Source organism: Oncorhynchus keta, chromosome 18, assembly GCF_023373465.1.
Source record: "Oncorhynchus keta strain PuntledgeMale-10-30-2019 chromosome 18, Oket_V2, whole genome shotgun sequence".
NCBI classification, from domain to species: Eukaryota; Metazoa; Chordata; class Actinopteri; order Salmoniformes; family Salmonidae; genus Oncorhynchus; species Oncorhynchus keta.
Window position 1 is genome coordinate 29,395,179 of NC_068438.1, and position 23,469 is coordinate 29,418,647.

Sequence of the window (23,469 nt, forward strand, 5' to 3'; positions counted from 1 at the left end):
CTAAATATATAGAAATCTGCAGAAACTATATAGAAACCTGCAGAAACTACCAGCTAAATATATAGAAACCTGCAGAAACTACCAGCTAAATTTATAGAAATCTGCAGAAACTACCAGCTAAATATATAGAAATCTGCAGAAACTACCAGCTAAATATATAGAAATCTGCAGAAACTACCAGCTAAATTTATAGAAATCTGCAGAAACTACCATCTAAATATATAGAAATCTGCAGAAACTACCAGCTAAATATTGGCTTTATCTCTCCAGTAATAACGGAGCCATGAAATTGATTTTATGTCGCTGAGGCTCTCCTGGGCGGCGTCTTTGCAGTCTGTGAATACAAAACAATGAACCTCCACAGCTGCCCTAAGATCTATTAATTAACCCAGCTAATCCCCAACATGTTATCTCTCTCAACAACTTTGCCCATCGAACGCCAACTTTGGAACACAGAGGCTACAGGGTGCCGAGTCGCAACATTGGCAGTGAAGGAGAAACAAAGATTGACACTTTTTTGGTCTCGTGAAATATTTGGAATTTTTTGTGAAATGTTTGTCTTGATGTCTGAGGAAATTGGAGGGCAGATAGCAAATCATTTGTATGCCTGTGAGAATCCAAGCTCAGTATGAACACAGCGTGAAAAGCATACTTGTCCAATCTTACCCAACTGTGCTGCCACAGGAAGAAAGAGCTATATTTCTGTTCATCATGACCTTATCTACCAGCCAGTCTCTCTCTCTCTCTCTCTCTCTCTCGGCATGGTCCTACTCCACATTGACCTCCAGGCCCTTACACATGGAATGTACCTGTAGTAGGGTAACCACCTCATCCTGGACACCACAGTGTTCCTCTTAACCCCCAGCACCCCTTAACACATCCCCTCAGAGCACAGCATTCAGGCCCACTTACCTCCACCAGCTCTGTTTTTCCTCTCCCTGGCTAGCACCTCGTTTCCACTCATTGCTTTCGTCCTCTTTTCTCTGCCCTTTCTCCTGGTGCCTTTTTGTGGACGGGTCTAGTGAGTGGGCCTGCCTCAAGCCAATGGCACCACATCGCTCAATAACTTCCCCCTGCGGACAGCGAGCTGTCCTATCATATGCTCACTGGCGTCTCCCCTCTCAATATTACACGTCAACTCAGGCCTTTGTTCAGACTTAATCTCATCCTAAATTCCAATTTGTTGATTATATATTAGCACCACATCAGAGGTTATTAAGTCCCCTAATAGAACAGGATGGGGACTGGCTTTGTTTAATAAGAGAGAAGAGAAAGAAGTAGAGAAAGAGTGAATTACATGGCATCCCTCCTGTCTGATGGCAACTATCTGCCAATGTCACTGCTCCATTGTGTCTGGGCCCTTTATCATGAATAGCCCTCTGCAGCCAAAGATGTTTTAATTAGTGAGAGATATGGTCTGTAATTATATTTATATCATAATAACTAACCACTGACTGACTGAGTCCTCGTCCTCCTTGCTGGGTCTTTCATTGTCTCCCTCTATAATGATGATATTTAATTATGATGTTTGAACATCATAAGATCCAGTCAGAGTCAAAGACCCTCGACGGGCGAGTACACACACTCTGGAGCTGGTTCGTGTTCATTTTCCCTGTGCACTCTCTTTCTCTCACTCACTCTCTCACTCACTCTCTCTCTCTCTCTCTCTCTCTCTCTCTCTCTCTCTCTCTCTCTCTCTCTCTCTCTCTCTCTCTCTCTCTCTCTCTCTCTCTCTCTCTCTCTCTCTCTCTCTCTCTCTCTCTCTCTTCTCTCACTCACTCTCTCTCTCTCTCTCTCTCTCTCTCTCTCTCTCTCTCTCTCTCTCTCTCTCTTTCTCACTCACTCACTCTCTCTCACTCTCTCACTCTCTCACTCTCTCTCTCACTCTCTCACTCACTCACTCACTCTCTCTCTCTCTCACTCACTCTCACTCACTCTCTCACTCTCTCTCTCTCTCACTCACTCTCTCTCACTCTCTTTCTCTCACTCACTCTCTCTCTCTCTCTCTCTCTCTCTCTCTCTCTCTCTCTCTCTCTCTCTCTCACTCTCTCTCACTCACTCACTCTCTCTCTCTCCTCTCTTTCACTCACTCACTCACTCACTCACTCACTCACTCACTCACTCACTCTCTCACTCTCTCTCACTCACTCTCTGTCTTCTCTCACACTCCCTTTCTCTTTCCCTCTCTCTCCTCTCTCTCTCTCTCTCTCTCTCTCTCTCTCTCTCTCTCTCTCTCTCTCTCTCTCTCTCTCTCTCTCACTCACACACACACACACTCACACACTCTCTCTCACACTCACACTCACACTCTCTCTCTCACACTCACACACTCTCTCTCTAACTCTCACACTCACACACTCTCTCTCTCTCTCTCTCACACTCACTCTCTCTCTCTCTCTCTCTCTCTCTCTCTCTCTCTCTCTCTCTCTCTCTCTCTCTCTCTCTCTCTCTCTCGCTCGCTAACTCACTCACACACACACAGACACAGCAGCTCTCAGCCATGTTCATGCTCAATATTACCAAAAACCCTTTCCCCAATCCCTTTATTATCAAAGGCTACAACTGTATTTTGACTGGTTACCGTTGCTTATCAAAGCCTAAACAGTAGCTGAATAGTTGGCCAACTGCAACTCCCTCTTCTTTGTGTGAGTATGTTGAAAGAAGAGGTAACCGCGAAGATGTTCATTAGAAGGCTATTGTCCACAGTCTACCTATTGACTGGCCTATGCATTGTTTAACTGAGTGCATACTGCACGTAAGGATCTTTGTAGAATGCTGTGGAGACCTCTTCTTTGTTGCATTCGTTGGCAAGTTAGATAATTGACAGGGAAAGAGATAATGAAGAGCAGAAAAATACTTGTGTGCTTTCAAGCCACAGACAATTGAGCCTCATTGTATTATGAATATTGGGAACAATGCTGTAACACTTTAAAGCAAGGAACATTTAAAAATGCACACTCTCCTCTATCTAGAATCTCCTCAACCTGTGTCCTCCTGTCCCAGCCAACCTCCACCCAAAGGGCACTCAGAACCAAGCGATGAATCTCAGATGCCCAGACTCATAATAATGCCAAGTTTACCCAGTCACCTTTCTTCCACAAATCATCTCTCCATCCCCCTGTTCCTCCCTCGTTCCCCAGGCCCAGTGGTCCGCCGGGGCTGCAACAGCCGTTCACGCTGCCTGGAGACCAAATGATCCCTTTGATTGGTTGAGTTCCAAGGCATAAACCTCGCCGGCTGACAACTGCGGCTGATTCGCTCTCCCGACTTTACGGCTTTCTCTTTCACTCCCTCCTACCTTCCTCTGCACAGAGCGCAGGATTACTTAAGTGGACTACAGAGTGTGCGAGCGTGTTCCAAATGTCCATATCGGTCTTCATGGTGCATGATGTTGGTTATGTTTCCAAGTTAACACTTTATTTCCTGTTCTTGAGGATCTGGAAGACTGGTCCCTCCCCCTGATACAGCTTGCCAACTAGAATATTCCCTCACTCGTCTTTTCCTCATGTTAGAAAGCAATGTCACTTGCTAATCCAAAACTAATCCCAGTTACTGGGCATATAGAGAGATATACACGCTAACACACACTCAATCTCTTTCACACAATCTGACCCCTCCACACACACTCTCTCTCTCTCCCACACACACTGATGCCTTGTCCCCTCTGTCCCCCAGGCTTCCCAGCGACGGCGTATGGACCGGTGGCAGCAGCAGCAGTGGCGGCAGTGCGTGGCTCAGGTAGGGGGGCCCGTGGAAGAGGTGGCTACATGGCATACCAGCAGAACGCAGGGGCAGGTAAACGCTCTGTCGGTATTCTGTGTGGCTACTGCAACGCTCCATGCTCTGTTCTCACTGGGCGCCGATAACTCCTCTCTCACCTGCTACACACACACACACACACACACACACGCACGCACGCACGCACGCACGCACGCACGCACGCATGCAAACACACACACACACACACACGCACGCACACACACACACACACACACACACACACACACACACACACACACACACACACACACACACACACACACGCACACACGCACACACACATACTTCATAGACAAGAGAGGATAGAAGGAGGATGCTAAACTCCCCGTTCTCTCCTCACTTGCCTCTGCACTGGCTAGAATAGACAGAGGGTGAGAATAGGACCAGGGTAGCAGTCTTTAGTTATCTTGTTTTAGAGCTACTATACCTGCCAGCTCTGTGTTTGATAGGTAGGAATACTACCTACTGTAATGTACATCCACAGTACAATATGTGACTGAAAATCCAGGGAGCAGGATGTTGATTTCTCATGTGTTGGTCATATCACTCATACACTGCTATCAGCGAAGGCTCATAACTTGAAATCAGCATGTGCAATTGAAACCTTTGTGCAAATGTCCTATTGATATCGATGAGTTTACTCAAAAGTCTTAGTTCTACACGAATCTCAAGTTGGGATAAGACCATCAAGTCTCTGAATAACCAAGCCAGCATCATGAGAGTCCAGATTCTTTGTAGTGCCACGCTCTACCAACTTGTAGCTCAGTTGGTAGAGCATGGCGCTTGTAACACCATGGTAGTGGGTTCAATTCCCACGACCACCCATACATAAAATGTATGTATATGTGACTGTAAGACGCTTTGGATGAAAGGGTCTGCTTAAATTGGTTCACTTATTGACTTTTTTTAATTCCCTGGCCGTTGATTGGCTAGTACGATAGCTTAATGAATCACACTGATTTTGTCCACAGACACAGAAAGAAAAACAAGCGGTGGGGCTGGAATTGACAGACGGCGTTTTGGCTGAGAGGGGAAATGATCGGGCACTCTAATTGTCTGTCAGAAAGCCTGGCCCCTTACAGTTAGGCTTGGAGGTTCAGCCTAACACACACCACACACACACAAACTCACTATTCACACACCACACACGCACATGCACACATATACACACACACACACACACGCACGCACACACACACATGCACCTGATATGAGAAATCAAAGCAGAGACCTCACTTTGATGCCTTGTGACCTAGGTGGATCTGGGGGGTGAGGACTGGGGCAAGTATAAAGGCTATGGTTAGACTAGACTGGGTTTATCCAAGTTAGTGCAGGGCTGGCCTAGGCAATAAAGCTGAGCTTGGCGAGGCAGAGAGCCAGTAACAGAGCTAGCCCTTGGCTACAGTATGTTGCTCCAGCTCTTCCACTGACTGTCTCCTGGATGATTCTGTCACTCTATCACGCTCACGGAGAACCAGAAGGGAAGGCCAGGGACCAGCAGGGCCCACAGGGCTGACATTTAGACTGGACCTTTCCCTGCAACTTCATCTACTACTTACTACCAAGAGACATGTTTCTACCCACTCCCCTCTGCATAGATATTGTCTGAAGTGATTGAGCAGATGGAATGTTCATATATACTTGTAGCTGGGTAGTTTAGCCACCATGCTAACTCATTTTTATGTGATGCTAAAGGATGGCTCTCACAGTAATAATGACATGCTGTATTGTTCTGTGTTGTTACTGTAACTCACTCATCATCAAGAACAAGACAGTCATGTGTTTGAATGTTTTGAAGTGATTCAGCGGATGTTTGCAGATGTAGGTCCTTGACGCACATCTGTTCCATACAACTGGTTCTGTTCTCAGAGCACCCGTAGGTTACAAAGGACCCTGTATGGGATCCTGTTAGGCTGTTGTATGACAGATTATTTATTTATACAAAAGATGACTTGACCTAATCTGAAACATAAACTATCACAATATTCAATAGTTAACGATAGACATGGGTTTTGAATTGCAATTGAAAAAAGGAGAGGTTGACAAGGAAGATGTTAACACATTACCCATCAAACACACGCGTGTCAGTACAGGATACCCCCTCTTAGCCCCCCAGGCCTACCCAGCCTCCCCCTGACGTGCCCTAGGGCATCATGGTCTAGATTAAATATTATTTCATCTGATAGAGGGAGCAGTGCTATAGGCGTGTAGGGATGTTGGACCTGCTAATCAGTTGGATCTGCTGCTAGAAAACAATAGTGTTTAAGACTAGAAATACACATTTGATCCACCCGCAATCCTCAGATCATGATGCCGTTCTTTATCTAGATTAAGATTTCATGATATTATTTTCCCCTTTCACCAATAAATCTCTCAAAGCAAAGTTAGGAACAATTTCATGTCAGATTCTTCTGTTTAGAAGTTATTAAACCGGAGCAGAATGTGCTTATAGATGATCACACTCTTCTAATAGAACATGGCCTGCTTCAAAGTTGTCTAGTGCAGAAGACCAGCAGTGTAGATCAAACTCAAACCAAAGGTGCCGTTGGTAGACAGTGGAAATGTCTGTGAGAGGCATAGTGAAGGAAACACACACACACACACACACACACACACACACACACACACACACACACACACACACACACACACACACACACACACACACACACACACACACACACACACACACACACACACACACACACACAGTGAAGAAGAAACCAATTCAAACCCCTTTGTGCTTAGAGGTACACTGGTTAAAGGACATACGGAGAGATGGGAGCAATGGGAGTCTGTGATTGGTGGTGAATGTGACCAGTTGTTTCTGTCTCTGACTTGGTTGGGCCTTGCAGAGAGCCTATGGTCCTGACTGGGACACTCCTCTGCTCACCTCACACACTCCCCTGGGTGCACTCTGCCTGACTGCCAGAAGGTTTGTTCACACCCTTCTACCCCCTCACTCCTCCTGACTATGTCCTCTTCTCCCTCCATCCTTCCCTCTCCATTCTATACTAGCTTCTCTCATCTCTTCTTCCTCTTTGCATATTCTGTCTGCTCTTACTTTCCTTCTTTCTTAATTTCTTTCCTTTCTCTCTCTCTCTCTCTCTCTCTCTCTCTCTCTCTCTCTCTCTCTCTCTCTCTCTCCCTCCCTCCCTCCCCCTTCCATCCTGTCTTTATTAGATGTAGAGGGTTTTTATGTACAAAGATACAAACTGTCACGTATATCTGTTCCTCCTGTTGTGCCTGATCCCTGTACTATGTATAAATCTGACTTTAGTGCATGCCACCTGTAGTGGTCATGGTAGTGGTGGACGTAGTCATAGATACTAGCTACTAGAGATGCACAATATATCAGTGAACATATCAGAATCGGTCGATATTAGCTAAAAATGTTAAAAACTGATGTCAAAGCTACCGTGCATACCTACAGTTGAAGTCGGAAGTTTACATACAGTTGAAGTCGGAAGTTTACATACAGTTGATGTCGGAAGTTTACCTACAGTTGAAGTCGGAAGTTTACATACAGTTGAAGTCGGAAGTTTACATACAGTTGAAGTCGGAAGTTTACATACAGTTGAAGTCGGAAGTTTACATACAGTTGATGTCGGAAGTTTACATACAGTTGATGTCGGAAGTTTACCTACAGTTGATGTCGGAAGTTTACCTACAGTTGAAGTCGGAAGTTTACCTACAGTTGATGTCGGAAGTTTACCTACAGTTGATGTCGGAAGTTTACCTACAGTTGAAGTCGGAAGTTTACCTACAGTTGATGTCGGAAGTTTACCTACAGTTGATGTCGGAAGTTTACCTACAGTTGATGTCGGAAGTTTACATACAGTTGATGTCGGAAGTTTACCTACAGTTGAAGTCAGAAGTTTACATACAGTTGAAGTCTGAAGTTTACCTACAGTTGAAGTCTGAAGTTTACCTACAGTTGAAGTCGGAAGTTTACCTACAGTTGAAGTCGGAAGTTTACCTACAGTTGAAGTCGGAAGTTTACCTACAGTTGATGTCGGAAGTTTACCTACAGTTGATGTCGGAAGTTTACCTACAGTTGATGTCGGAAGTTTACCTACAGTTGATGTCGGAAGTTTACCTACAGTTGATGTCGGAAGTTTACCTACAGTTGAAGTCGGAAGTTTACCTACAGTTGATGTCGGAAGTTTACCTACAGTTGATGTCGGAAGTTTACCTACAGTTGAAGTCGGAAGTTTACCTACAGTTGATGTCGGAAGTTTACCTACAGTTGATGTCGGAAGTTTACCTACAGTTGAAGTCGGAAGTTTACCTACAGTTGATGTCGGAAGTTTACCTACAGTTGAAGTCGGAAGTTTACCTACAGTTGAAGTCGGAAGTTTACCTACAGTTGAAGTCGGAAGTTTACCTACAGTTGATGTCGGAAGTTTACCTACAGTTGATGTCGGAAGTTTACCTACAGTTGATGTCGGAAGTTTACATACAGTTGAAGTCGGAAGTTTACATACAGTTGATGTCGGAAGTTTACATACAGTTGAAGTCGGAAGTTTACATACAGTTGAAGTCGGAAGTTTACCTACAGTTGAAGTCGGAAGTTTACCTACAGTTGACTGGAAGTTTACATACAGTTGAAGTGAAGTTTACATACAGTTGAAGTCGGAAGTTTACCTACAGTTGAAGTCGGAAGTTTACCTACAGTTGAAGTCGGAATTTTTATTACAGTTGAAGTCGGAAGTTTACCTACAGTTACAGTTGAAGTCGGAAGTTTACCTACAGTTGAAGTTGAAGTCGGAGTTTACCTACAGTTGAAGTCGGAAGTTTACCTACAGTTGAAGTCGGAAGTTTACATACAGTTGATGTCGGAAGTTTACATACAGTTGAAGTCGGAAGTTTACCTACAGTTGAAGTCAGAAGTTTACATACAGTTGATGTCGGAAGTTTACCTATAGTTGATGTAGGAAGTTTACATACAGTTGATGTCGGAAGTTTACATACAGTTGAAGTCGGAAGTTTACCTACAGTTGAAGTCGGAAGTTTACCTACAGTTGAAGTCGGAAGTTTACCTACAGTTGAAGTCGGAAGTTTACCTACAGTTGAAGTCGGAAGTTTACCTACAGTTGATGTCGGAAGTTTACCTACATTTGATGTCGGAAGTTTACATACAGTTGATGTCGAAAGTTTACATACAGTTGAAGTCGGAAGTTTACCTACAGTTGAAGTCGGAAGTTTACATACAGTTGATGTCGGAAGTTTACCTACAGTTGATGTCGGAAGTTTACATACAGTTGATGTCGGAAGTTTACCTACAGTTGAAGTCGGAAGTTTACATACAGTTGAAGTCGGAAGTTTACCTACAGTTGAAGTCGGAAGTTTACCTACAGTTGAAGTCGGAAGTTTACATACAGTTGAAGTCGGAAGTTTACCTACAGTTGAAGTCTGAAGTTTACCTACAGTTGAAGTCGGAAGTTTACCTACAGTTGAAGTCGGAAGTTTACCTACAGTTGAAGTCGGAAGTTTACATGCAGTTGATGTCGGAAGTTTACATACAGTTGAAGTCGGAAGTTTACCTACAGTTGAAGTCGGAAGTTTACATACAGTTGATGTCGGAAGTTTACATACAGTTGATGTCGGAAGTTTACATACACTAAGGTTTGAGTCATTGAAACTCGTTTTTCAACCACCACACATTTCTTGTTAACAAATTATATTTTCGGCAGTCGGTTACGACATCTACTTTGTGCACAAGTAATTTTTCCAACAATTGCTTACAGACAGATTATTTCACTTATAATTCACTATATCACAATTCCGTTGGGTCAGAAGTTTACATACACTAAGTTGACTGTGCCTTTAAACAGCTTGCTCGCGCACGCTTTTTCAGTTCTGCCCACAAATGTTCTATAGGATTGAGGTCAGGGCTTTGTGATGGCCACTCCAATACCTTGACTTTGTTGTCCTTAAGCCATTTTGCCACAACTTTGGAAGTATGCTTGGGGTCATTGTCCATTTGGAAGACCCATTTGCGACCAAGCTTTAACTTCCTGACTGATGTCTTGAGATTTTTGCTTCAATATATCCACAAAATTTCCCCCCTCATGATGCCATCTATTTTGTGAAGTGCACCAGTCCCTCCTGCAGCAAAGCACCCCCCACAACATGATGCTGTCACCCCGTGCTTCACGATTGGGATGGTGTTCTTTGGCTTGCAAGCCTCCCCCTTTTTCCTCCAAACATAACAATGGTCATTCTGGCCAAACAGTTCTATTTTTGTTTCATCAGACCAGAGGACATTTCTCCAAAAAGTACGATCTTTGTCCCCAACCTTTGTCTGGCTTTTTTATGGCGGTTTTGGAGCAGTGGCTTCTTCCTTGCTGAGCGGCCTTTCGGGTCATGTCGATATAGGACTCGTTTTACTGTGGATATAGATACTTTTGTACCTGTTTCCTCCAGTATCTTCACGAGGTCCTTTTCTGTTGTTCTGGGATTGATTTGCACTTTTTGCACCAAAGACAGAACGCGTCTCCTTCCTGAGCGGTATCACGGCTGCGTGGTCCCATGGTGTTTATACTTGTGTACTATTGTTTGTACAGATGAACCTGGTACCTTCAGGCATTTGGAAATTGCTCCCAATGATGAACCAGACTTGTGGAGGTCTACAGTCTTTTTTCTGAGGTCTTGGCTGATTTATTTTGATTTTCCCATGATGTCAAGCAAAGAGGCACTGAGTTTTAAGGTAGGTTTTGAAATTCATCCACAGGTACACATCCAATTGACTCAAATTATGTATCAGAAGCTTCTAAAGCCATGATATCATTTTCTGGAATTTTCCAAGCTGTTTAAAGGCACCGTCAACTTAGTGTATGTAAACCTCTGACCCACTGGAATTGTGATACAGTGAGTTATAAGTGAAATAATCTGTCTGTAAACAATTGTTGGAAAAATGATTTGTGTCATGCACAAAGTAGATGTCCTAATTGACTTGCCAAAACTATAGTTGGTTAACAAGAAATTTGTGGAGTGGTTGAAAAACGAGTTTCAATGACTCCAACCTAAGTGTATGTAAACTTCCGACTTCAACTGTGTATGACGTAATGACGCCACATAAAACTTTGCTCTACACTTGCAAAACAGCATTCCTAACCTAGCCCACAAAGTCTGCTGTGGGGATCGAGCCGTCAACAAGTCCAGCAGTCATTTGAAAGAGTAAGACAATTTCAGCGAGACAACTCAAAGGCGAAATCCATTAAAGCCAAGATAATGGAATTCATTGCCCTTGACAATCAACCGTTCTCTGTCGTGGGTGATGTTGGCTTTTGCTGACTGGTCGAGCACCAGTACACATTACCAAGTGCGCTATTTTTCAGATGTTGCCCTACCGGAGTTACACAGTAATAGCGTCACTGTTGTTAGCTTCACAACATACATACTATGGAACGCCATTTAGGTCTGCGTGTCAAAAAAGATACAGTAGCACTGTCAAAGCTGTTTAAAAAAGTCTGCAAAGAAGCAAACACCGGTCACAAATTATGTGTTTACTATACCGAATTGGTAATAAAGTATCATTTGTTCGACTTCAACTTCTGGGGTAGATAGCTTTAGCTTGGTACCTAGCTAGTACCAAAACAACCAGCCTGAAAACAATGACCAGTAGAAACTGCAGTCATTTTCATTATTCTTAGCAATGATTTAGGAATCCTTGTGAGTAGGTATTAGCTAGGTAGCCACTTGTTGTTCGCCAATTGAAATTGAACTTCAGTTCATGAAAATGAATAGCTCGCCAGCTACTTAACTCTGTTTCCGAAAGCTAATGTTATAATCAGCCAGCTAGCTTCATCTGGCTAGTGAGGCTCAACCGGACCGGGTTATGTGTTGTGAAGCTAGCCACAATAAGGATTAGGCACAATAGTGGAATTTGCGGATTGCCTTCAAAAAACAAGTATGTCATTGTCAGTGATGCAAATTAATACAAATAGGAGAATTATGCCATACTTTTATTATGAAGGCTAACCGCAAATTCCACTATTGTGGCTAATCTTTATTGTGGCTAGCTTCACATAGATGGGTCCGACCATCATTAATCAAATAAGAACTGTCTTATAAATGTTGGTTAATTTAGATGATGACACCTAGCTATATAATTAGCTAGCTAACTATATTGCTACTGAAACAGATGTCGTTTTGCTATGTTTTTGGGGATGAACATTGTTTGCATCCATGAGCTAGCTAGCTTTTTTTATGGCCAGCACTGTAATCAATGTGTAATAACTACATAAAAAATGTATGAACGCGTTAAATTATTATGTGATGTGCAGTTGTAACCAATGTGAAATGGCTAGCTAGTTAGCTTGCTCTGAGACCTTGAAGTAGTGGTTCCCCTTGCTCTGCAAGGGCTGTGGCTTTTGTGGAGCGATGGTTAACGATGCTTCGTGGGTGTAAGTTGTTGATGTGTGCAGAGGGTCCCTGGTTCAAGCCCGGGTATGGGCGAGGGGACGGACTAAAGTTATACTGTTACACAGTCATGTTCAGGTCCTGATTGGTCAACAAGCTTATTTGACACATCAATTAGTGTTATTTGACACATCAAAGACCCAAACGGTGTTCCATAGAAATCCTGGTTGAGAGTGACATGACTGAACAAATGAACAACGAAACAGCACTGCAAGTAAGTGACTGAAATAGGTTTGAATATGTTTTACTGGCAATGGGGACACAGTTAAATGTCAACAAAATACATTTTTGGTGTGTGTGTGTAACCTTTATTTAACTAGGCAAGTCAGTTAAGAACAAATTCTTATTTACAATGACGGCCCGGACAACGCTGGGCCAATTGTGCTTTGCCCTATGGGACTCCCAATCACGGCCGGATGTGATACAGCCTGGATTCGAACCAGGGACTGTGTTGACGCCTTTTGCACTGAGATGCAGTGTCTTAGACCGCTGTGTCCATGTGTGTTTGTTAACTATTTAACTGTACTAGAATGTTTTTTTTTTTTTTTTTTAATTTCACCTTTATTGAATCAGATAGGCTAGTTTAGAACAATTTCTCATTTGCAACTGTGACCTGGCCAAGGTAAAGCAAAGCAGTGTGACACAGACAACAACACATGGAGTAAACAATAAACAAGCCAATAACACAATAAACAAGTCAATGACACAGTAGAAAAAAGAAAGTCTATATACAGTGTGTGCAAAAAGCATGAGGAGGTATGCAATAAATAGGCCATAGGAGCAAATAGTTACAATTTAGCAGATTAACACTGGAGTGATAAATGAGCAGATGATGATGTGCAAGTAGAGATACTGGTGTGCAAAAGATCAGAAAAGTAAATAAAATAAAAACAGTATGGGGATGAGGTAGGTAGATCGGCTGGGCTATTTACAGATGGACTATGTACAGCTGCAGCGATCGGTTAGCTGCTCAGATAGCTGATGTTTAAAGTTGGTGAGGGAAATAAAAGTCTCCAACTTCAGAAATTTTTACAATTTGTTCCAGTCACTGGCAGCAGAGAACTGGAAGGAAAGGCGGCCAAATGAGGTGTTGGCTTTGGGGATGATCAGTGAGATATACCTGCTGGAACGTGTGCTGTTATCGTGACCAGTGAACCGAGATAAGGCGGAGCTTTACCTAGCAGAGACTTATAGATGACTTGGAGCCAGTGGGTCTGGCGATGAATATGTAGCGAGGGCGAGCCGACTAGAGCATACAGGTCGCAGTGGTGGGTGGTATAAGGTGATTTGGTAACAAAACGGATGGCACTGTGATAGACTGCATCCAGTTTGCTGAGTAGAGTATTGGAAGCTATTTTGTAGATGACGTCGCCGAAGTCGAGGATCGGTAGGATAGTCAGTTTTACTAGGGTAAGTTTGGCGGCGTGAGTGAAGGAGGCTTTGTTGCGAGGTAGAAAGCCGGTTCTAGATTTGATTTTGGATTGGAGATGTTTAATATGAGTCTGGAAGGAGACTTTACAGTCTAGCCAGACACCTAGGTATTTATAGTTGTCCACATATTCTAGGTCGGAACCGTCCAGGGTGGTGATGCGGGTGCGGGCAGCGAACGGTTTTTTAAAAAGCATGCATTTGGTTTTTACTAGCATTTAAGAGCAGTTGGAGAGTTGTATGGCATTGAAGCTCGTTTGGAGGTTAGTTAGCACATTGTCCAAGGAAGGGCCAGAAGTATACAGAATGGTGTCGTCTGCGTAGAGGTGGATCAGAATTCTTAAAAGGCCACTAAAATGTTGAATATCGGCTATTGGTATCTGATTTTGGCAAGGAAAATATTGGATATTGGTATCGGCCGAAAATGTCATACCGGTGCATCAATACTAGCTACTGTTGTTGTCATACCGGTGCATCAATACTAGCTACTGTTGTTGTCATACCGGTGCATCAATACTAGCTACTGTTGTTGTCATACCGGTGCATCAATACTAGCTACTGTTGTTGTCATACCGGTGCATCAATACTAGCTACTGTTGTTGTCATACCGGTGCATCAATACTAGCTACTGTTGTTGTCATACCGGTGCATCACTACTAGCTACTGTTGTTGTCATACCGGTGCATCAATACTAGCTACTGTTGTTGTCATACCGGTGCATCACTACTAGCTACTGTTGTTGTCATACCGGTGCATCAATACTAGCTACTGTTGTTGTCATACCGGTGCATCACTACTAGCTACTGTTGTTGTCATACCGGTGCATCACTACTAGCTACTGTTGTTGTCATACCGGTGCATCAATACTAGCTACTGTTGTTGTCATACTGGTGCATCACTACTAGCTACTGTTGTTGTCATACCGGTGCATCACTACTACCTACTGTTGTTTTCTGTGTTCTTGTATGTACTGCTCCAAGCTGACATGCTATCCGTGATTCACTTACCGTATCTGCATGGTAGTTGTTGGTCGTTAGTCGTTCTTGATGACAAGCTCAAAAGCTGGTATGTAGGAGGGATCTGGAGCGTTTGAGGCTAAATGTATCCCCCCATTATTATACACAGATGGTTTGGTCATTTCCTCCAGGCAGACTCTTGTGTGATTACGACATTGATGTGATTTGTAACAGCTCAGAGCTGAAGCAGTGTGGCACTCTGGGACATGATTTCTATTCATGTGTCCCAGGCAGCTGACACACTGGTCCAACCAGTGACTGACCTCAGTTCTAAATGCAGCCTAAACATGCCCACTGGATAATTTAGTTTTCCCTTGTCATTTGTTGAGGGCACGTGTCTGAAAAGTGAGGTTGAGTCGGAGGAGAATGGAACAAGACGCTAGCGTCTCTTCACCCGTCTTACAGTACTTCCTTCTCTCCCCCTCTTTCTAGAGCTGCAGGTGATCATTCCATTCAGGTGATCGCCATCCCTCAATCAGTAACAATAATCTGAAATCTCCTGTCCATTCTGCCTTCTCTCTCCTACATGGGTCGAGCTTCCCCCAATCTCTATAACATCCCCCCTTCCCATCCCCTGATGGACAGCTATGTCAGAATCACTCCAAAGGAAAACAGACTGTTCACTCAAACTAGGCCACCCCGACTCCCCTACCCAGAGCCCAGAGGGTGTGAAAATGAACCACGTAGCTCTCCGACGCCTGTCTCCCCGCATGATGAAGATAGATATATGTGTCTGCCCAATTCTACCCAGCTCCTCTACCAGCAGTCCTTTACCAGCAGTCCTCTACCAGCAGTTCTCTACCAGCAGTCCCCTACCAGCAGTCCTCTACCAGCAGTCCTTTACCAGCAGTCCTCTACCAGCAGTTCTCTACCAGCAGTCCCCTACCAGCAGTCCTCTACCAGCAGTCCTCTACCAGCAGTCTCTACCAGCAGTCCCCTACCAGCAGTCCTCTACCAGCCCTACCAGCAGTCCTCTACCAGCAGTCCTTTACCAGCAGTCCCCTACCAGCAGTCCCTCTACCAGCAGTCCTTTACCAGCAGTCCTCTACCAGCAGTTCTCTACCAGCAGTCCCCTACCAGCAGTCCTCTACCAGCAGTCCTTTACCAGCAGTCCTCTACCAGCAGTCCTCTACCAGCAGTCCCCTACCAGCAGTCCTCTACCAGCAGTCCTCTACCAGCAGTCCTCTACCAACAGTCCTCTACCAGCAGTCCTCTACCAGCAGTCCTCTACCAGCAGTCCTCTACCAGCAGTCCTCTACCAACAGTCCCCTACCAGCAGTCCTCTACCAGCAGTCCTCTACCAGCAGTCCCCTACCAACTGTCCTCTACCAGCAGTCCCCTACCAACAGTCTTCTACCAGCAGTCCCCTCTACCAGCAGTCCTCTACCAGCAGTCCCCTACCAGCAGTCCTCTACCAGCAGTCCTCTACCAACAGTCCCCTACCAGCAGTCCTCTACCAGCAGTCCTCTACCAGCAGTCCTCTACCAACAGTCCCCTACCAGCAGTCCTCTACCAGCAGTCCTCTACCAGCAGTCCCCTACCAGCAGTCCCCTACCAACTGTCCTCTACCAGCAGTCCCCTACCAACAGTCTTCTACCAGCAGTCCTCTACCAGCAGTCCCCTACCAACAGTCTTCTACCAGCAGTCCTCTACCAGCAGTCCCCTACCAACAGTCTTCTACCAGCAGTCCTCTACCAGCAGTCCCCTACCAACAGTCCCCTACCAGCAGTCTTCTACCAGCAGTCCTCTACCAGCAGTCCCCTACCAACAGTCCTCTACCAGCAGTCCTCTACCAGCAGTCCCCTACCAACAGTCTTCTACCAGCAGTCCTCTACCAGCAGTCCCCTACCAACAGTTTTCTACCAGCAGTCCTCTACCAGCAGTCCCCAGCACCTACCAGCAGTCCTCTACCAGCAGTCCTCTACCAGCAGTCCCCTACCAACTGTCCTCTACCAGCAGTCCCCTACCAACTGTCCTCTACCAGCAGTCTTCTACCAGCAGTCCTCTACCAGCAGTCCTCTACCAGCAGTCCTCTACCAGCAGTCCCCTACCAACTGTCCTCTACCAACAGTCTTCTACCAGCAGTCCTCTACCAGCAGTCCCCTACCAACAGTCTTCTACCAACAGTCCTCCTTCTTTTCTCATGGTGTTTGTTTGCCTGTGATGCATGAAAGTGTGTGTGTATATGTGTGTGTTTGTGTGTGTATTTGGTCTGTGGATGTGAAAGCGTGTTGGATGAAGATATAAGGGCTGCAGCGCTGTGTCTGTGGATGGATGGCAGTACTCCTCTTCCTGTGAACATACAGAATATATCATCTAGTAACTATCATAATTCCAGCCTATCAGAGCACAAAATGAGGAGCCATTATCTAGCAATTATTTATGAACTGCCATCGCAGGCTGAAAAGAACTTGTCCTTTGTTAATTAGTCACCTATTCGGTTAAGAAATGGTGTTTGAGACGGGGACTGAAAGCCACTCCAGGCATAACAGAAAGAGAGCCTCATCTTTTCAAATGACATAGGTGGAAATGGAGCTAATTGCAGATGCTCTGAAATTCAAAGCTAATTTTGAAGCACATTTGACAAGTGTATTATTCACTTTTTCTGAAGAGATCTGCACTGCTCTGTGCCTACACATGCGTGCACACTTGTGCCTGCCTGAATGGGTTTGTGTGTGTGCAGGTGTGTACTTGCAAGGTCAGTGTGTGTGACTGAATGAGACAGGGTTTTGTTTGAGAAAATAGACACACACACTCTGGGGCCCTCTCAAATGGATCCAGTGCCTCTGACAGTGTGGCCTGAGGCAGGTGATTGTGTGAAATGTTATTTCCAAGGTTGGCACCAGTCCTCCAGGCCACTTGTCAACTCTTCCACTATCTTTCTATGGAAGAGCTTTTTAAATGTTTTTTCTCGCAAACATCAACACATAAATAGTGTGAATAATGTTGCTGACAGGACAGGTGTTAAGCGTTTCTCTCTCCATTAGGCACAACGTTTAGAAGACAGGCTTGGCAGTAGACCCAGACATGTTAACGAAAGAGCTTTTCATTCATCATGACACAAAGCGGAAGCACATGATAGCATTCTCCGTGAAATTACCAGCATTTCAAAAGTTTTGAAATCACCCCTTGAAACATGTAATTAAAATCTTGACTGGAGGTGCTCATGTAGATAAATAGACTGGTAAACAGACTTGTGAAGAGGATGATGACAGTGATTTTGACAGACAGTAATGGTGATGACCATGATGGAAGTGGTCAGAATGGACTTCATCCGTCCTCTATACACACGGCATGCTGAGGAGAAGAGAAGAGGATCCACTCCGCTAAGCCTATATAGTCCCCATCCTGTTGCCGCGGCAACCCAGAGCCTCACACATTTGTTGTGGAGATGAGTAATGGCCCCCCAATTAAGAAGGTGTGTGTTTGGCAGGATGTTGGAGAGAAAGGCCACCTCGTCTTGATCGTTTGTTATTACTATATTATTTTGTAATTATTGTTTTTAATAGATGATACTGAAATGGGAGACTGTATCATGGTTGTCACACCACAGGGGGTGTTTGGTGACTATAGTGGCCTTATGTTACTAAATGTGATGATGTAACTATAGTGTACAATGATTGTTGACCATCGCTATTGTTTAAGGGTTTTCCTGGCCTCCCATTAACATCCACTGAAGGGAAAGCACAGAGCAATGATTCCCTGCGGCAACAAATCACCTCTATGTTTCCTAACATCTCATAAAAAGTGCTATTTATTTATTAATTTGTTGGTTTGTTTCATGTTTGTACCCTTTGATACATGTTGTGGAGCGTTATGTGTAATGGACGAGAGGACTAGAGAACCAGATAGAGCCTGTGTTTAGCCTCTGGTATGTCATTATGTGTAATGGACTAGAGGACTAGAGAACCAGATAGAGCCTGTGTTTAGCCTCTGTCATGTCATTATGTGTAATGGACTAGAGGACTAGAGAACCAGATAGAGCCTGTGTTTAGCCTCTGTCATGTCATTATGTGTAATGGACTAGAGGACTAGAGAACCAGATAGAGCCTGTGTTTAGCCTCTGTCATGTCATTATGTGTAATGGACTAGAGGACTAGAGAACCAGATAGAGCCTGTGTTTAGCCTCTGTCATGTCATTATGTGTAATGGACTAGAGGACTAGAGAACCAGATAGAGCCTGTGTTTAGCCTCTGTCATGTCATTATGTGTAATGGACTAGAGGACTAGAGAACCAGATAGAGCCTGTGTTTAGCCTCTGTCATGTCATTATGTGTAATGGACTAGAGGACTAGAGAACTAGATAGAGCCTGTGTTTAGCCTCTGTCATGTCATTATGTGTAATGGACTAGAGGACTAGAGAACCAGATAGAGCCTGTGTTTAGCCTCTGTCATGTCATTATGTGTAATGGACTAGAGAACTAGAGAACTAGATAGAGCCTGTGTTTAGCCTCTGTCATGTCATTATGTGTAATGGACGAGAGGACTAGAGAACCAGATAGAGCCTGTGTTTAGCCTCTGTCATGTCATTATGTGTAATGGACTAGAGGACTAGAGAACCAGATAGAGCCTGTGTTTAGCCTCTGTCATGTCATTATGTGTAATGGACTAGAGAACTAGAGAACTAGATAGAGCCTGTGTTTAGCCTCTGTCATGTCATTATGTGTAATGGACGAGAGGACTAGAGAACTAGATAGAGCCTGTGTTTAGCCTCTGTCATTCATTATGTGTAATGGACTAGAGAACTAGAGAACTAGATAGAGCCTGTGTTTAGCCTCTGTCATGTCGTTATGTGTAATGGACTAGAGAACTAGATAGAGCCTGTGTTTAGCCTCTGTCATGTCATTATGTGTAATGGACTAGAGAACTAGAGAACTAGATAGAGCCTGTGTTTAGCCTCTGTCATGTCATTATGTGTAATGGACTAGAGAACTAGAGAACTAGATAGAGCCTGTGTTTAGCCTCTGTCATGTCATTATGTGTAATGGACTAGAGAACTAGAGAACTAGATAGAGCCTGTGTTTAGCCTCTGTCATGTCGTTATGTGTAATGGACTAGAGGACTAGAGAACTAGATAGAGCCTGTGTTTAGCCTCTGTCATGTCGTTATGTGTAATGGACGAGAGGACTAGAGAACTAGATAGAGCCTGTGTTTAGCCTCTGTCATGTCATTATGTGTAATGGACTAGAGGACTAGAGAACTAGATAGAGCCTGTGTTTAGCCTCTGTCATGTCATTATGTGTAATGTGTTTAGCCTCTGTCATGTCATTATGTGTAATGGACTAGAGAACCAGATAGAGCCTGTGTTTAGCCTCTGTCATGTCATTATGTGTAATGGACTAGAGAACTAGAGAACTAGATAGAGCCTGTGTTTAGCCTCTGTCATGTCATTATGTGTAATGGACTAGAGAACCAGATAGAGCCTGTGTTTAGCCTCTGTCATGTCATTATGTGTAATGGACTAGAGAACTAGATAGAGCCTGTGTTTAGCCTCTGTCATGTCATTATGTGTAATGGACTAGAGAACTAGAGAACTAGATAGAGCCTGTGTTTAGCCTCTGTCATGTCATTATGTGTAATGGACTAGAGAACTAGATAGAGCCTGTGTTTAGCCTCTGTCATGTCATTATGTGTAATGGACTAGAGGACTAGAGAACTAGATAGAGCCTGTGTTTAGCCTCTGTCATGTCATTATGTGTAATGGACTAGAGGACTAGAGAACTAGATAGAGCCTGTGTTTAGCCTCTGTCATGTCGTTATGTGTAATGGACTAGAGAACCAGATAGAGCCTGTGTTTAGCCTCTGTCATGTCGTTATGTGTAATGGACTAGAGAACCAGATAGAGCCTGTGTTTAGCCTCTGTCATGTCGTTATGTGTAATGGACTAGAGGACTAGAGAACTAGATAGAGCCTGTGTTTAGCCTCTGTCATGTCATTATGTGTAATGGACTAGAGGACTAGAGAACTCATTATGTGTAATGGACTAGAGAACTAGATAGAGCCTGTGTTTAGCCTCTGTCATGTCATTATGTGTAATGGACTAGAGAACCAGATAGAGCCTGTGTTTAGCCTCTGTCATGTCATTATGTGTAATGGACTAGAGAACTAGAGAACTAGATAGAGCCTGTGTTTAGCCTCTGTCATGTCATTATGTGTAATGGACTAGAGAACTAGAGAACTAGATAGAGCCTGTGTTTAGCCTCTGTCATGTCATTATGTGTAATGGACTAGAGAACTAGATAGAGCCTGTGTTTATCCTCTGTCATGTCATTATGTGTAATGGACGAGAGGACTAGAGAACGAGATAGAGCCTGTGTTTAGCCTCTGTCATGTCATTATGTGTAATGGACTAGAGAACTAGAGGACCAGATAGAGCCTGTGTTTAGCCTCTGTCATTCATTATGTGTGATGGACTAGAGAACTAGAGAACCAGATAGAGCCTGTGTTTAGCCTCTGGTATGTCATTATGTGTAATGGACTAGAGAACTAGAGGACCAGATAGAGCCTGTGTTTAGCCTCTGTCATTCATTATGTGTAATGGACTAGAGAACTAGAGAACCAGATAGAGCCTGTGTTTAGCCTCTGGTATGTCATTATGTGTAATGGACTAGAGAACTAGAGGACCAGATAGAGCCTGTGTTTAGCCTCTGGTATGTCATTATGTGTAATGGACTAGAGAAATAGACGACCAGATAGAGCCTGTGTTTAGCATTTACATTTACATTTACATTTAAGTCATTTAGCAGACGCCATTCATTATGTGTAATGGACTAGAGAAATAGAGGACCAGATAGAGCCTGTGTTTAGCCTCTGTCATTCATTATGTGTAATGGACTAGAGAACTAGAGATCCAGATAGAGCCTGTGTTTAGCCTCTGGTATGTCATTATGTGTAATGGACTAGAGAACTAGAGGACCAGATAGAGCCTCTGTCATGTCATCCACCCATTGGCTCTGTAGTGGTGTTCCCAGATGGGGTCTCCCTAATGGTAGTAGCATTGACACAACACTTCTCCAGAGCTCCAGTCAGCCCAGCCTCACCAGGCGTAAGCTCTGCTGCTGGCGACGTGTTGAGGCTGCAGCCAGGAAGGGGCCCTGCAGATGTTCCACAGCTCCAACACATGTGTCTGGCCGTGCTAGAGACCGGCTGCTGAACACTGTCCATGTTAGGGCGATGGTTGGGAGTTGACACAACTGTTGTAATAGAGTTATTTCACTCATTTTATGAGGTACTGTAATTAGAAATGCTTTATTTATACAAATTTAAAAAAATAGATAAGGAGGCATAGATGACAACAACTACCAAATACACAATAATAATAAAAAACAAATACATTCTCCATCAGAATGGACAGATAGACAGACAGAGGACAAGCGTCGCTATAGGAACAGCAGAGCCATGCCATTCTTGTCCCAACCTTGATCTCTCCAATGCTGCTGTTCAATTCCTCTACGTTTTTCACTTCCACGCACTCAAAGTTAATAATTTGCATGTACAGAAAGGAGAATTAGTTTAGCACAATAATCAATCAATAATCTGTAGTCTGTAAACGGGAGCTTTTTACCTGCATTTTATTCCACATTTTACATAGATAGTGGTATCATGATCTCCCGGAATAATACAAGTCATTTTGCCGTGCTTTGTTAGATGAGACGTTCACGGCACCCGGGACACCGGCAGCCAAGGACTCATTTTCCATGTCAGTGCAAACAAAGCCGCCAGGTGTGTTTGTTGTAAGTGTGTGTGTGTGCGCACCTGCAAGAGTGTTAATGTTGTATTTGTCTCCCTGTCATTCCTGCCAGGTTGTTCTCCCTAGTCTGTATTTAGGGGGATGCTTCTGCTGGCTGGCATCATGGCGGGTGGCCTGTGAGGGGAACAGAGTGTCAAAGGGAAGGGGCCAGGCGGAGGCCTCCTCCTCAGTGGGAACTAATGTGGGTGTTGGTGGCATGGCTCTGTAAAGGTCTTCATTTGTTTGTTGTTAAAGATCTAATTAGGAAGAAGAGAGGAAACAGAACGGGACGGCTAATTAGAGGGGAGCTCAGAAATCACTTTGAACCTCAAGGACACCCGGCTATTAGCGTGCACATAAAACGTTTATTAAAACCTAAGTGTGTGTGTGTATGTTTTGTTCCCTTCCTTAAATGATTAAAAACGCCTTGCTTGAGTGGGCATCCCCCTCTTCTGGAGAGATGCGGAGTGGAGAGGGCCGGCGCATCCTGAACGCCTCTCTCTTTCTGTCTTCCATCTCCTCGACTTTTTAGACATCTGTCTTGTGTTGTCTCCACAAACATTCACTGCATACCTGTAGGCCGACATTCACTGCATACCTGTAGGCCTTCATTCACTGCATACCTGTAGGCCGACATTCACTGCATACCTGTAGGCCTTCATTCACTGCATACCTGTAGGCCGACATTCACTGCATACCTGTAGGCCGACATTCACTGCATACCTGTAGGCCGACATTCACTGCATACCTGTAGGCCGACATTCACTGCATACCTGTAGCCCGACATTCACTGCATACATGTAGCCCGACATTCACTGCATACCTGTAGGCCGACATTCACTGCATACCTGTAGCCCGACATTCACTGCATACATGTAGCCCGACATTCACTGCATACATGTAGGCCTTCATTAACTGCATACATGTAGGCCTTCATTCACTGCATACACGTAGGCCTTCATTCACTGCATACACGTAGGCCTTCATTCACTGCATACCTGTAGGCCTTCATTCACTGCATACCTGTAGCCCGACATTCACTGCATACATGTAGGCCTTCATTAACTGCATACATGTAGGCCTTCATTC

At 44.3% G+C, this 23,469-nt stretch overlaps 1 protein-coding gene across 6 annotated transcripts in view; it reads left to right on the forward strand.

The window, feature by feature from the left end:
* Nucleotides 1-23,469, forward strand: part of LOC118375293 (RNA-binding protein Musashi homolog 2-like) — a 432,377-nt gene that overhangs the window by 388,692 nt on the left and 20,216 nt on the right. For 3 of the 6 annotated variants that reach the window (XM_052467847.1, XM_052467848.1, XM_052467851.1), the window contains exon 11: nt 3,676-3,795. In XM_052467847.1, coding sequence (XP_052323807.1) covers nt 3,676-3,795 — 120 coding nt within the window. The remainder of the gene's footprint in view (nt 1-3,675; nt 3,796-23,469) is intronic. The other 3 variants (XM_052467849.1, XM_052467850.1, XM_052467852.1) reach the window with 1 other exon arrangement.